Source organism: Ceratotherium simum, chromosome 37 (assembly GCF_057802395.1).
Source record: "Ceratotherium simum simum isolate JZ-2026a chromosome 37, ASM5780239v1, whole genome shotgun sequence".
Classification (NCBI taxonomy): Eukaryota; Metazoa; Chordata; class Mammalia; order Perissodactyla; family Rhinocerotidae; genus Ceratotherium; species Ceratotherium simum.
The window spans coordinates 16,184,464-16,198,978 of record NC_141936.1 but is presented as its reverse complement, the minus strand read 5'-3'; the positions used below and the strand labels follow the sequence as shown (position 1 = coordinate 16,198,978).

Genomic DNA, 14,515 nt, shown 5'->3' with positions numbered 1-14,515 from the left:
TCACAAAAGTTTACAGGTAATCCTCATAATGTGGCAATTAAAATAAAATAGCTCATAGGCAGCGAGATTAGCCCTCTGTAGAAGACATGGTCCAATCGGCATGACCACGGTGTGGTCACAGTATGACATGGGTGGAATGACACGAGAAAGTGCCTCCAGGATCTACTCTACAGTGATTTGTGAACACATCTCTAGCAGAAAAGGTGCCCTGTCTGGCCTCTATGAGGACCTGCTGTTGACTTGTTTACCTGGTGTGGAGACAGATGCAACAACTACAAGTTAGATGACTCTAGAGATATTATCATTGGCCACTAACTCGCACTGCTCTGATCCTAAGCTCTCCCAAGAAATCTTCTGATCATCATCTAACTGCTCAGGGAGCCTTTCCTCCAGAGAGACTCAAATCTGCTGACCAACTAATATGAACGTGGTATTCCACATGATAACAATATTTATCAACAAAAATGACCCACTGCATGGTAGGCACAGTGCTGGGCATGTTTACACACATTAATTAATTGTTTAATCCACATATCTAGGCAATGTACCAATATTGAAGACACAAAATAAAGAAATTAAGTTGTTGACACTTAAAAGACTTTCCCAGAGTCATTAAGCTATAGATGGCAGGGCTAGGCATTGAATTCAGGTAGGATTCCATAGCTTTACAAGAAATGCCCAAGTTCTAAGGATAATCCAGAAGGGAAAGGGGTGTTGGTAGACTTCCTGAAAGTATACGCAAAATTTTGGATTTATGAGCATTGCTCTAGGGAAAAGATCCACAAATTTTAGATTTTCAAAGGGGTTCTTACCCCAGAAAATGTGAAGAACCACCGGCTACTTTGAAGATATTATGTAACTGTCATAGATTTAAGCTTTAGTCATGGGGAAATAGTTTAATACTATTTTAATTGCCATTAAAGTAACTCCAGGGCTAATTACTTGACAGCGAACCTGGCCTCCTGCTCAAATCTCATTACATGATTCCTTTCCAGGTCTTTTTCTCCTCTTAAAATGCAATATGATTAAAGGTGGGCAGTGAAATAAACATGCATTGGCTGGAGTGCATCTGCTCTCTACCTGGTGGGCTCCAGCTTCCTCCACAGAAGCACAGCAAACACCAAACCACGCCCAGCACTGGCCTGGCCCATTTTGGGGTCATAGCAATCAGCCATGTGCAGACAGGGCTGAAAATGGACTTCACGTCTTTCATTTCGAACACTTGTTTCTTTTTTCATTAGACCTGTCAAATAGCATGAAGTTTTTTTAAAGGAGAATGCAACAGATATTTTTGGGTGACTTTTGCTGGAAATAACCATTCTTTACATCCAGCAGCAGAGAAAGAGCAATGTAAGAAAAGCACACTCTATTTTCTCACTTCTCTCCCTTGCCCAACATTTTAAATAGTTATTTTAACATTGAGAAATCTCACCTAATTTTAGCAATGTGTAGCTACGGAATAAACCACAAAGTCATTGGCACCCATAAATAATTATGACAGTTGGCAGTAAAACTGGTGCTTAACTATAAATCTTTCAAGGATGTTACCAAAAAATACCACCCCAAGATGCTTTGGTCAGTTACATCCCAATAAAACCAGGAAGAAAAAAGATATTTTGTAAAGAAAAGGAAATCCTACTCTGTTTGTGATTATCTTATTTCACAGTTAACAAAAAAGAATTTTGAGTCTTTTTTGGTCCCTTTTGCTCAAGGTCCAAAATTTTTCGTTTCCATAGCCAAGACTCTGGTACAGAATATAACTCTAAATTGGAAGTATAATATAGAAGCATTCATGCTATAAATATGTGCCAAAAATATAATGATTATTGCAAAGCGAGTTACCTTAAATATTCTGTTCTTTGAAGTCTTACTGATAAAATACAATTATATTCACCGGTTATACAAAGGAGCTCAGGAAAATGGATTTAAAAGCTGGTTTTGTTAAAAAGTCTTAATGTAACTCTTGTTAGAAAGATTTAGTGTGGTCTTTAAAATATCAGTGTTTTGACTCTGAAACTGACTTATATGGAGCAGACATTGCACCAATGCAAATTTTATCCACATAATGTTTGCTAAGCTAATTGCTCCAAAAATTACTCTCTATCATGATTCAAAAGGCACTTTTGATATTGATTTTACTAATAAATATGGATAAACATCAGTTCATCAGACAAGTCCATTATTTCAAAGAAAGTCACTTTAAAAAAGTTTTTCCTCAGACCAGAAGTCATTCATCTTGCAGTTGACATAGAATAAAAGTCTTTTTCCAAATGCTTTACACAAGGAGCCACATTTGAAGTTTTCACATTCGGTCCATTATGTTCTAAAATGTTTTATTCTTAAATAAGTTTAATGGTTTGAATTTTAACAGGCAACAACATAGCTGCTCAATAAATAAATATTTATTGCCTGAATTTTCTTAAAAAACGACCATGGATGTTAATGTTAACTAGACTTATTGTAGTGATCATTTCACAATATATACATATATTGAATCATTATGCTGTACACCTGAAACTAATATAATGTTATATGTCAATTTTATCTGAAAAAAAAGAGAAAATTTTACAGTAATTGGACATGGCCCTAACCTCCGAGCTTATAATCAGTAGGCTCATCTCCATAAAGAGGATGTAAAAAAAAAAAAAAATGACCATAAGAAAAGACAGGGTCAAGATTTTCTGAGATATGGGTGTGGTTGTTCAACTTCTCTAATATAAAAGAAAATGAACATAAAACTTTAAGCTCCACCTTCACACTTCAAGTCAGTCACATCTGTACTTGTACATACTACTCATCATCTGAAAAAACTACAGAGAAAGAGAGATTTAGGTGTCTGTCCCAAGCAATGCCGGTCACATTGCTGATATGCCATATTTATGAAATGATTCCGAAAAGAAAACAGGAACGCCAGACCTTCTTGGACTGTCCTCTGGACAAATGACAGGGAGAAAATCTCCTCTGTCATTCAACATCCTCCACCAAATGACTCCACTCTTTCTTGGAAACTAGATTTCTGGGGATTTTTGGTGTGGGTGTGCGTGTGTGTGTTTTCCAAACTCATTCCCATATGCCGCCATGCCAATCTGCTAGCAGGCCCTGAAATACATCTTGCCAGGACCCTCCTCACTCCCCCACCTCCTCTTCCTCCCCCATGTCTGAAATACGCTCCTCAGCAAACCAAGTCGACAACATCCTTTCAGAAGCTCTCTCAAAATTCACACTTCTCATGTACCCCAACTCCTCCTGACCACATCTTCAATTTTGACACTCTTGAAAGAAAGCTACCGTTGAAGGTAGCATACAAGCTGCTCTATTTATATATGCTTTCCTTCCCTGTGGGATCAGAAGCATAATCACTTCTGTTTCCTTTATATCTCTTAGTAATCTCCAATTCCGGGCATAGACCACAGTAGGTATTTAGCAAATGTGTATGTATGGCAAAATAAGAACGCTGTGCTTCGTTTACACTTCACCTGATTGAAATCAAGACTGCACTTACTACAGTGCCCAGACACACACACACACACAGATGTGTGAGCAATGCAATGACTCAACACACAGTCACGTGCGCTCTCTGTTGGTATGACCTTCGTGCCACCTGCAGACATGAAAACCCCACTGCAAGCTGTACTTCAGAGGGGCCCAGCTCCTGATCAACAGCAACCCGAGAACACATGGATCAACAATTGAGCAGCAGGCCAGCCCTGTCTCTGATTCTGACACTAACGAAATTAGGTTTACGGAGGCATGTGCTTTTCTTACAGCTGATAACAGACTGTGAGAGCCAGAAAGGATTTTTTAGATTATATCTCAGGCCCAAGCTCGCTTCATATGACAGCTGAGGACAGGCCCTAGGAAGGCAGGTGACCTGGTGAAGGTCACAGCCATTGGCATGATTGAGTAAAGGACCTGAATCCCCTTATCTCCAAGTCCAGCGATCCTTCTAAGCATTATGTTCTTCTCCTGTCTTTCTAGCGACGTTTGTCTTATGCTGTTATTAAAATAAGCTTCCTTTCTCAAAACACACATTATAGTGGTGGCGGAAGAGAGCCTGGGGGCAGACAGACAGGGGAGTGGAGGGAGACAGCAGAGGGTTCTTCAGAGACACACAAGGAAACTAACCCACTTGGAGACAAAATACACACGCACACATCCCTAAATACACCTGCAACTTCAGTAACATTGTTCCTTGTCTGCTAAGAAGGCAACTCATCTCCAAAACCACGCAGTTGAGTGAAGCGAGGCCTCTCTTGACTTTGGACAAGCCTCAAGCTCCTTTTGACCCATTTCCTCAAATGCTTACAGACTGTATTAATATATTTTTTTTAACTTTAAAATAAAAAAGTTTGTTTAGATTAGTTATCTGGAAAATCCACCTGTGAGAAATGTCACTTCCTGATAATACTGGATAAATAATTTCTTAGTGAGGTTCACTAGAGGACAGAGTTAGAGAAAGGGAGAGGGGTGGAGACGGGACAGTCAGTAAGAAACCAGCTGGTGGTGGACCTTCACCAGGCTGTCCTCCAGGATTTACTTTTTCTTCATACAACCTTTCTTTACAGCCTACTTATTAATCCCTTCTGACTCACATACCTATCCAGTCATACATATGCACACTCTTGTCTGAAAAGCTGAAGGCAGAGTCACCCTGCCCTTCTGGGCTCAGCTGAACACTTATCTCTCCAATGAGCCCCTCCCATGTTCCCCTCCACAGAATTCCTGCAGCAATTACATAAATCCAAATGACACACTTCAGAGTTTAATTATCTACTCCCGTACTCATCTAGCTTTGCTATGCATGTGAGAAATTTCTTACCAACAACACAAGTCTCTGGTAATCAAGAAGCAGATCTTACACTTGTGGGTGTTTCTTTTCTAATAACCTCCACAGTTAAGAACACAAGGATTAACAAAAGTGAGAAAAAAAGGGAACCCTGAAAAGTGATTTATGTACTATATCTCCATTTATCATTTCCTCCGCACAGAGTAACCAACTTAGAATATATCAACGATACCTGTTGGCTGTTTATTTTGTCTTATAGTAAATATGCTTCTAATTAGATTTCCTCCTGGAGTCTTCAGAGAGGCAGACTGGCCTTTGGTTCTTTTTCAAATCCTTCAAGGAGAAAAAAGACACTGGAACTAGGGGGTGGAAGTTCCAGGCAATTTTCAATATGACTTTGAAGTTGAATGGAACATTAATAATTTGGGACCCTATTCATCTTTCATAGAGAGGCTTATTTGATCTTTCTTAATGTGAATTTCTTTGTGATCAGGAACAACTTTGCTCAAGAAGCTATGCTTAATATGCTCAACTCAGCACCCTGCATGGCAATGACCACTTAATATGTTTACTAAGAACTTGCATTTTCTTCCTACTGCAGCCTACTCAGCACTCATTAAAAATCTGTAGTAGATAATAACAACAATAAACAAACACATGGGGACAGGGATTGGATTGGTGGTTGCCGGGGGGGAAGGGGGGAGGGAGGAGGGTGAAAGGGATAATTGGGTACATGTGTGTGGTGATGGGTTGTAATTGGTGTTTTGGTGGTGAACATGATGTAATCTGTGCAGGAATGGAGGTACAATGATGTACACCTGAAGTTTATCCAATGTTATAAACCAATGTTGCTGCAATAAACAAAAAATTAAAAAAAATAAAAAAAATAAAAAATAAAAAAATAAAAAAAATAAATAAATAAAAAAATAAAAAAAAAAAAAAAATCTGTCCCCAGGGCCTTTATACCTTGACAATGAGGTTTCGGGTTGCGAACAAAATTTGTTAAGAGGTGGGAGATGGCATATCTATCATCCTCTTTCCAAGTTCAGATTCAATCTGAGAGACAGACCTGCCTTGCTATATAGTCAAGGGTCCCCTTTCCTCCTTATTTTTTGCAAAGACTGTAGACTAGATTATCTGAACTCTTCAGGTATTGAAATCATGAGGCCAAAGGGACTATGAAAAATAGGACTCATACACAGTGCACTTAGAATTGAGGACCTGACTTCTTAGTAAAGAAAGTGAACGCAAGCAGTACTTGTTAAAGAAATTTTTAAAAAAAAGTTCTATATATACACTGTTTTGAACCACATTTGAAAAAAATGTGCTATTACAATAACCCCTACTTTTTCCCACCTTCTCAATATTTGCAGCCTATATTTTCTTTATTTCAGCTGGTCAAATAAATTGCTCAGGCGGAAACAAACCTTACGAACCATTTTTAAGTTTTTCATTAGCTTTTTCCTATTTCTCTTAAAAATAGCCTAGCTAACATTTACGGGATGTGTTCTAGGTACCAGGCCCACACTAAGGGCTTGAACTGGTTTATCTCCTTCATCTTCAGGTAAATTTAGGAAGTGGGTCAGGTTATGAGAGAGAAGAGCACGGTGTCCATGATCACGGGGCTGACACGCAGGGGCCTGGCAGTTGACTACCTCCGTGAATTCTCCAGCCCGCAACCTTCTCCTCCCCACCACATCACACAATATCTGACACCTGCCTTTAGAAGTGAAGACACGAAGTGAAAAGCCGTGCAAAACCCCCCGTGTGTCATTTCCACAGGGAACACGTAAACGTTTACACAGCAGAGATGTCTCTTGCGACAGCACGCTCTGTCACCCGATGCAATTCTGACATTTCTCTTAAAAGAAATACTAATTTTTTTTCAAGTCTCTTATAGCTTCACCTGCATAATGAAAAGTTTCTGCCCGGATTGTTTTGTTTTGGATTTTTTATTGCAAAAAAAGGCGAGGGAAGCTGGGCATGTGTAGCAAACACTGAAACTGGGAGCAGAACAATTCAGTGGTAATCTGAATCTGCTACCAGATGTGATGGGTCCTTCCTGACTTTTTCAGGAACATGACTTCTTAATCTTGCTGGCATGTTCAACTGCCTACTGAACGCAGAGAGGTCAACCCCAGGTGATCTAACACACATCTCTGTACTTGAACGGTTCAGCCCCGGGAGGCGACTAGAAATATTATTTTACCTCGTTATCAAAAGTTTTCAGAGTCACTGAAGAGAGAAAGATAGATCTCATCCCCCCCCCCCCCCCCAGCTATTCTCAATTCGCATATGAAAGCAAGGGACAACCAGGAGTCCTGGGAGTCTGCCAAGAGGCCAAGGGGGGGGGGGAGAGGGGGAGAGGGAGGGGGAGAGGGAGAGAGAGAGACAGAGAAAACGCGTGCGCTTGTATATTTCAAGGGAATTTCTTCTGCTTCCGTGCCAATTACAGACACATCCAAGCTTAAGAAGTTACAAAACATAGTGAAAAACAAAACACAGTTTTGCTGGAGAAGTAATATGAACGACAATATTTTTTTTCCTTTTTTTTTCTCAAGGGAGATTCACCCTGAGCTAACATCTGTGCCAATCTTCCTCTGTTTTTTAGTACGTGGGCCACCAGGAGAGCATGGCCACTAACAAAACAGTGTGGGTCGGCACACAGCAACTGAACCTAGGCCGCCAAAGTAGAGTGTGCTGAATTCAACCACTAGGCCACCGGGGCTGGCCCGAAATCACAATATCTTTTAGAAAAAATTGAAGTGTCTAATAGGATGTCCAATAAAATGTGAATCTTTTTACCACACGAGACGCTTAGAGCCCTTCCCAGAAATAATCGCTGTCTCTTGCACAGCCTTCTGGAAGTTTTCAGTTTATCCATAGGCAGATCTGTCTCCTTATTTTACACAAATGGGGAAACAATGTACAGGATCTAAGTTGACAAATTATACCACACCTGGATGAACAGGGCAGACCTGAGAGGGCTAGGGAAGGTTTGTTATCTGGCGCCCAGGGCTCCACAGGGACCTGGACGTAGGCAATGGCTGCAGCAGAAGCACTAATCTGACACCAAATGTTGGGAGATAGAAATGGCTCCTGAGCTCTGTCCAGTCAGAACTGGTTCAGGAAGTGACCTAGTGCAGGCTGTGCCAGTTGGAGGAACGGCCTCACCTCCTCAGGCCATGAATGGCTGAGGGTGGCAGGGCTTGAAGTAGCCACCAAGATCAGCACTGGTCCTTGCTCCACATGCTCTGACTGGGTCCCCAAACCAGCACCCACCTCAGAGACATCTGCAATCTCCATGAAGTAAAAATGAGACAATGACCTACCATTGCTAATAGTATAATCCTCTTCTGTGTGCTTGATACAAAATATTTGGAAAGTTGAGAGAACTTCCCACCAAGAACGTGGGCTCCAGGAGAGCAAGGAGCTTCTGGCTTGTTCAACATAATCCCTGGGGCCTAGACCCGGGGATGGTTTCTGTGAGAGCCCTGGGTTCAGGAGGGCACCACACTTGGTTTAATGCTTTGCTGTCATCGTCTTGAAATTCCCAATACATTCTGAACAAGGAATCCTACATTTCAGTTTGCATTGGGAGCCATAAATTATGTAGCCAGTCCTGCCTGGAACACTGCCTGTCATAAGGCAGGTGTCTGATTTATTTGTCAAAAATACATACAAGTAGGGGCCGGCCCCGTGGCTTAGCGGTTAAGTGCGCGCGCTCCGCTACTGGGGGCCCGGGTTCGGATCCCAGGCGCACACCGATGCACCACTTGTCCAGCCATGCTGAGGCGGCGTCCCACATACAGCAACTAGCAGGATGTGCAACTACAACACACAACTATCTACTGGGGCTTTGGGGAGAAAAAGAGGAAAAAAGGAGGAGGATTGGCAATAGATGTTAGCTCAGGGGCACTCTTCCTCAGCAAAAAAAAAAAAAAAAAAAAGAGGAGGATTGGCATGGATGTTAGCTCAGGGCTGATCTTTCTCACACACACACAAAAAAAGTACATATGAGTAAATCAACAGAAGCTGCCTTAGAACATGAGTCAACAAACTACAGACCACAGGTCAATTCCAGCCCTCCACCTGTTTTTGTAATTAAAATTTTATTAAAACACAGCCACACCCATTTGCATCTTGTCCATGGCTGCTTTCACTGTAACTGAGTAACAGAGTAACAGTTACTGTTGAGTAACTGTTACTGAGTAACAGTAACAGAGACTACAGGGCCCACAAAGCCCAAAATACTTACAATCCAGCCCTTTACAGAAAAATTTTTCTGATCCCTGCCTTAGAACACTGTCTCAAATTTTTCTACCCAAAGAATTGTAAGAGCAAAAAGGCAGTTAGTATTGTGAGACCTAGAGGGTTGGCCTTAAGCAACTAGCCATAAACAAGCTATTTCTTAGGTTTTTATCTTTAAAGTTTATGTGACTTGTGCATCTTGGACTCAAATATATTCACGCTGTAATGCAAAAACATGGTAATCTACAGTAATCTGGATGAGTGGATTTATCCCTTGAGGTTCCCCTCCACAAGGGAGCCTTGCAGGACAAACAGCACAAGAACCCCAGTTTGCAAACCACAGCCTTAGTTCCTCCTCCTCAATAGAACCAGTGTGGAAGGAAGGCTCTGGAAGCTTTTAAGCATCCACTGAACCTCACCACGTACCCATCATTTCTTACCAGCTCAGAAGTCCTGCTAAAGAAGATCCAATAAGCACATTAAAACTGGAATCCCAAATGCCCTTATTATTGACTGAATGTACTTCAGGTCTACGCCCCACCACACTGAGAGACTAATGAGTGACTATTATTTTTCCCCAGGCAACGTTCAGAAACTATTCAGAGAACCCAGCTCTACCTGTCGGAAAGGCTTCAGACGTGGGACTTCGTCAGAGACCTTTCGAAGGCCAGCTTCCTCATAATGGACAGTTTCTAACTTAAACAATTTGCAGTACTCCCTTTCCACTGTTAAAATTCTTAATTAATCCTGCTATTAGCAGCCATGCCATAAGTACTTTTTCTTTAGCTAGTCAGGGTGCTGGCAAGACAATTTCGTACACCACTGGGAGAATTTTCGGGGCATTTGCCTCTGTTATCTGTGGACATTCTTTCACATTACAGGATGTAGGGGCTTCAAATGGTGGGAAGGGAGTTTCTCTCGGGTAAACAGCTACAAATCTTCAGGGTAAACAAAGAATTCCAACAGAGAAGAACAAATATACCAGAAAGGGAGACTCTATGAGAGAGACAAGGACAGGCCCCAGGGAAGGAGGAAACCCAATGGAGTCGCAGAAGTGAAGTCTCTCTGGGAGGACCTCTGGCTACAGTAACAACAAAATAAAATTGAAGGAAAGATTCACGGAGATGTCAAGAAATGCTTATCTTTGGGGACTCCTAAACCGGTTTTATTTGTATGTCTTTGTCCACGATGAAATAATTCATGGGACCCAAAAGGACAGACATTGGGAAAATAATGTGACAAATACACAGTCTGTTGACCATTTCCTTCCAGCCCTGGTCAACCAAATGCCATATAAACGTGGTAAGCCTTTGACAGTACTTGTCACAAAAACCAGAAACAGGAACTCAAAAGTTACGATCCCGACAAAGGTTAAATACAAGCCTTCCTGGTATTGTTGGGAGACCTGTGGAAGGGGCTGTTCCCTCTGGGGACAACTGAACACCACAAAGAGTCATTCCCTCCCATGTTCCCAACCTTCTCCACCTCACACTAACTGCTGGGCAGCAGCCCAGATCAAGCCTCAGAGGAGGAAAGCAATCATTGCTGTACTTCCCCCTCAAACCAGAATTTAAACTGCCAAAATTACCACGTACTTATTACAATTCACTTAAGCCTCGGACAATAAAATTGATCTACTGAGTGGGGAGCAGGTCATGGTAGGATCTACAAATTCATAGCTAGATTTCTCCCCCCTCACCCTCTGCAACTCCTTTCACCTCTCCTATTTCTATGTAATACAATGAGATTGCAATGAACGTGGGAAACCGAATTACCTGATGTAGGAGAATGATGCGCTCAGGCTGTGTCACACTAGCATGAATTCTGATAAATAAATGGCTTCACAGTTCAGCTTGGAAAGGTCTCTCTCTCTCTCTCTAAAGTAAGATTTAAAATCACACCAAAAAATCTTTGATTTTTTTAGCGTAAGTCTATCTCACTTTAGATAAATAACATACATTGAGAATCAGATTTGCAACACAAGAAAATGATTACTCATATTTCAAAACGGATCGCCATGCCATCTGAGTTTCTTTCAAGGGTAATTCCTCTATTTTGTTCAGAATGTGGTTTTAAAGTCACCTCAATGATTCAGAAGCAGGTGGACTGCATAAAGCAAAGTCCACTTGCATTTTTATTAAAGGTGTCCCAAAGCCTTTCAAACTTCACCCTATAAATCCTCACTGCTATCTTCTTACAGAGAGAAAAAAAGGAGCAAATAAAAAAGAATCCTCCTTTATCCATCAACATTGTCAACCATTCAACAGTATTAAATTCTTTCCAGTAAGATGTTTACGTGCACAGGCTCAGAGCCCATGGGGACCTCTGAAACACAATAACCCCTAGCATTGTTTTCCAAGGCAGAGATTTCTAAAACAAAGGCAGGGTGCAGAAGTACAAAGGTGATTCAAACAGATGATCCAGATACAAATACAGCCCCAAGATGCGTGAGGTGTGAAATCTCTGCTCTAGAAAGCTGGATCACTGACACAATAGGGCCAAGAACCATTTCCTGAGTGTAGGTACCACATGGGATGCTGTCAGCATCTTCCAGTTTCTGAGAGGAAGAGTTGGCACGTGACGGTAACAATAGATGAGATGTCACAGTCACTGAGCGCCTATAGTGAGCAAGGCTGCATTAACTCACAGACCCTGTCTGTGACTCCTTCACACTCTTAAAAATAGAGAGCGCCAAAGACCTTTTGTTTACATAGATTGTATCTATTGATATTTAGTATATTATACATTTAAATGGAGAAAAATTTTAGATATTTACTAAGTCATTTTAAAAAACAATAAAGCTATTACACATGAACAGAAATAACTGCTTTATGAACAGTAACGATATTTTCCAAAGCCAAAAATAAATTAGTGAGAAGAGTAGCACTGTTTTACATTTTTGCAAACTCCCTAATGTCTGGCTCAAGAGAAGGCAGGTGGACTCTCCTAGCTGCTTCTGCATTCAGTCTGTTGCACTATCCCAGGTCATGTTGGCCGCAAGAAAACTCCATGTACAGTCATGTGGGAAAGAATGTGAAAAGGGCGAATAATATCACAGTGCTATTATGAAAAGAGTTCGGCCTTGTGGACCCCTGAAAAGTCTTAGGGACTCTTAAGGGTACCCAGACTATACTTTGAGAACGCCTGCCTTATAAGTTTGGAACAATTATTATCTCCATTTTACAAATGAGCAAACTGGCATAGAAAGGTCAAGGAATTGTCCAAGGACACACTGCTAGACTAGGTCAGAGCAGACAAAATGCAAAGAGCATAATACTTTCTCTCATCTGGTTGTTGCAAGGATTGACTGAGCTCAAGAATGCAAAGGGTTGAGCATCGCGCTTGGCCTATCACAAGTGCACAATTAAATTAACGCATTCTGTTGGGCAAAGCACGGTGGAAAAGCTGTGAAACTTCACACATTTCTGATGAACTGATTATATGACACAAGCAAGAAAAAATAAAACTTCACAGCAGGTCTTGTCTAGAGCAAGGACCCCGCCCCAGCTCTCAGGATGGAAGCAGTCTGTTGCTACTCAGAAACTCCAGGGCCTTACTCCATCCTCCATTAGGCAAATGATGCTGGCCGGGCACCATCACCTTGTTCCTCGGGAAACCTGAGCAAGCCAAGAGAGCTGCATTATTTACAGCCTCCTTTTGGCACCATGCTGTATTTACAAGGAACCTTCCACAAACAACGATGGTGCCTCTAGGCTGTGCAGCCAAACCTCTCCTAGAACCTGACACTGTTGCTTCCACCGAGTGGAGGCCACCAGGATCTCTCGCCTGGAGCACTGCAACTGGTCTCTCTGTTTCCATTTTGACGCCCCTTCTCACACACACATACCCCAGTCCGCTCTCCACCAACAGGGATCTTTTACATATAGAAGGGATAAGTCAGTTCTCTTGCTAAAACCCTCCCAACGCTCCCCTACTTGGTTGGAATAAAAACCAAACTCCTTGACTTGGCTCCTAAGAACCTGCCTCATCTGGCCCCTGCCTACCTTTCCTGCTACAAGCATGTTTCTTCTCTCTAGCCTTTGTTCTCTCTGTTCCCACCACCTGCAATGCTCTTCTAGCACCTCCAACAGCTCGGATGTCTTCTCCTCAAAGAGCCGTTCACCGCGTGCCCACTCTTGAGTTGTCTCTCCACTCCTCCACCCAGTTGTGTTTGAGACTTCAGACCACTTACTCTCAGAGGTTTTTATTTTACTGGTATATTACACGTCTCCTCCCTCCACATCCTCCTCCTAGAATGTAAGCCCCCCGACAGCAAAGGCTCCATCTGGTCTCCGAGACATCCCCAGCGCCTGGCACCGTGCCTGGCACAGACTAAGCGCTCCCTAAAAGTTGGTCGAATGAATGAAGCAGCGGCGCCCGGTGGCCGCCAGAGTCCCGGGGTGGCGTCCCTGGTGCCCCGGCGCGTCCTCACGGTCCGGGCCATCGGGTCACAGATGCGCGCCGGCCAGGGGACCGCGATGGGGCGGGGCGGGGCTGCTCCCCTCCCCGGCCGCGCGCCCGGCCCCGCGCCGCAGGTGCCTCCCGGGAGCGCGCACTCCCCGGGTCAGCCGCCCCGCTCGCCCGCACTCACCATGGTGGCCGGGCCGTCGCCGCCCCCGCCCGGCGAGTGGCGAGAGCAGTGGACACGAGGGCGAGAGGCGAGCGCAGGAGCCGGCGCGGCTGACAGGTGAGGCGCCCGCCTCAGACCATGGCTGCTTCCCACAATGCCCTCGAAGTGAAAGTTTGCAGACTCCTCCCCTCCCTCCCCTCCCTCCCCTCCTGCTCCTCCCATTCCCCTCCTCTTCCTCCCTCTCCTCCCTCTCCTCCTCTTCTTCCTCTTTCCCCCTCCCTCGTTCTTCTCCTCCCTCCCTCCCTCCTCCTCTCCCGCCCCGCCGCAGCTCCCCCCGCCCCGCGCTGGCGGCTCCAGGTGTGAATGCACCTGCGCGCGCCGCCGCACCTGGGCCTGGTCTGCGCGCGGCGGGCGGCCAGAAGCCCGCGGGTGTCGCGCTGGGAACCCTGCGCGGGCAGCCCGGAGGAAGCCGCTGTCCTGATTCTGCTGCGCAAATGTGTCATTCATTGATTCCGCAAACCTTTATCAGACCCTGCAAAGAGATTTCTGGCAACTATCAGAGGCTGTCTTGTCCTAAACCGCGTAGAGAGGCAGCGTTGGGCAGAGCCGGAACTGGAAGCGATTTCTCGCCTCCGTTCTTTTATATATATATATATATATATATATATATATATATATATATATATATATAACTGCAATCCCAGATCATTTTACACAGGTCCGGTTTTAAGAGGTGTCTCCTAAGACTGTGGCGTCGAGCCTCAATTTCTCTCCTCTCCTTGATTTTTCTAAGTCTGTAGAGTTTTTACCTGGGGAGTTGAGTCTCCAAACCCCCAAATCGTAAGCAGAGTTTTGAGTGCATATTTATTTTGGGAAAGTCGCTTGGTTTTATCAAATACCTAAAGAGA

The 14,515-nt window shown here is 43.5% G+C and overlaps 1 protein-coding gene across 1 annotated transcript in view; it reads right to left on the bottom strand.

The window, feature by feature from the left end:
* AP1S3 (adaptor related protein complex 1 subunit sigma 3) overlaps positions 1 to 13,829 on the bottom strand; it is a 72,761-nt gene extending 58,932 nt beyond the window's left edge. Inside the window, exon 1 of the mRNA XM_004427628.3 lies at positions 13,629 to 13,829. Coding sequence (XP_004427685.2) covers positions 13,629 to 13,829 — 201 coding nt within the window. The remainder of the gene's footprint in view (positions 1 to 13,628) is intronic.
* Between the last annotated feature and the right edge of the window lie 686 nt (positions 13,830 to 14,515).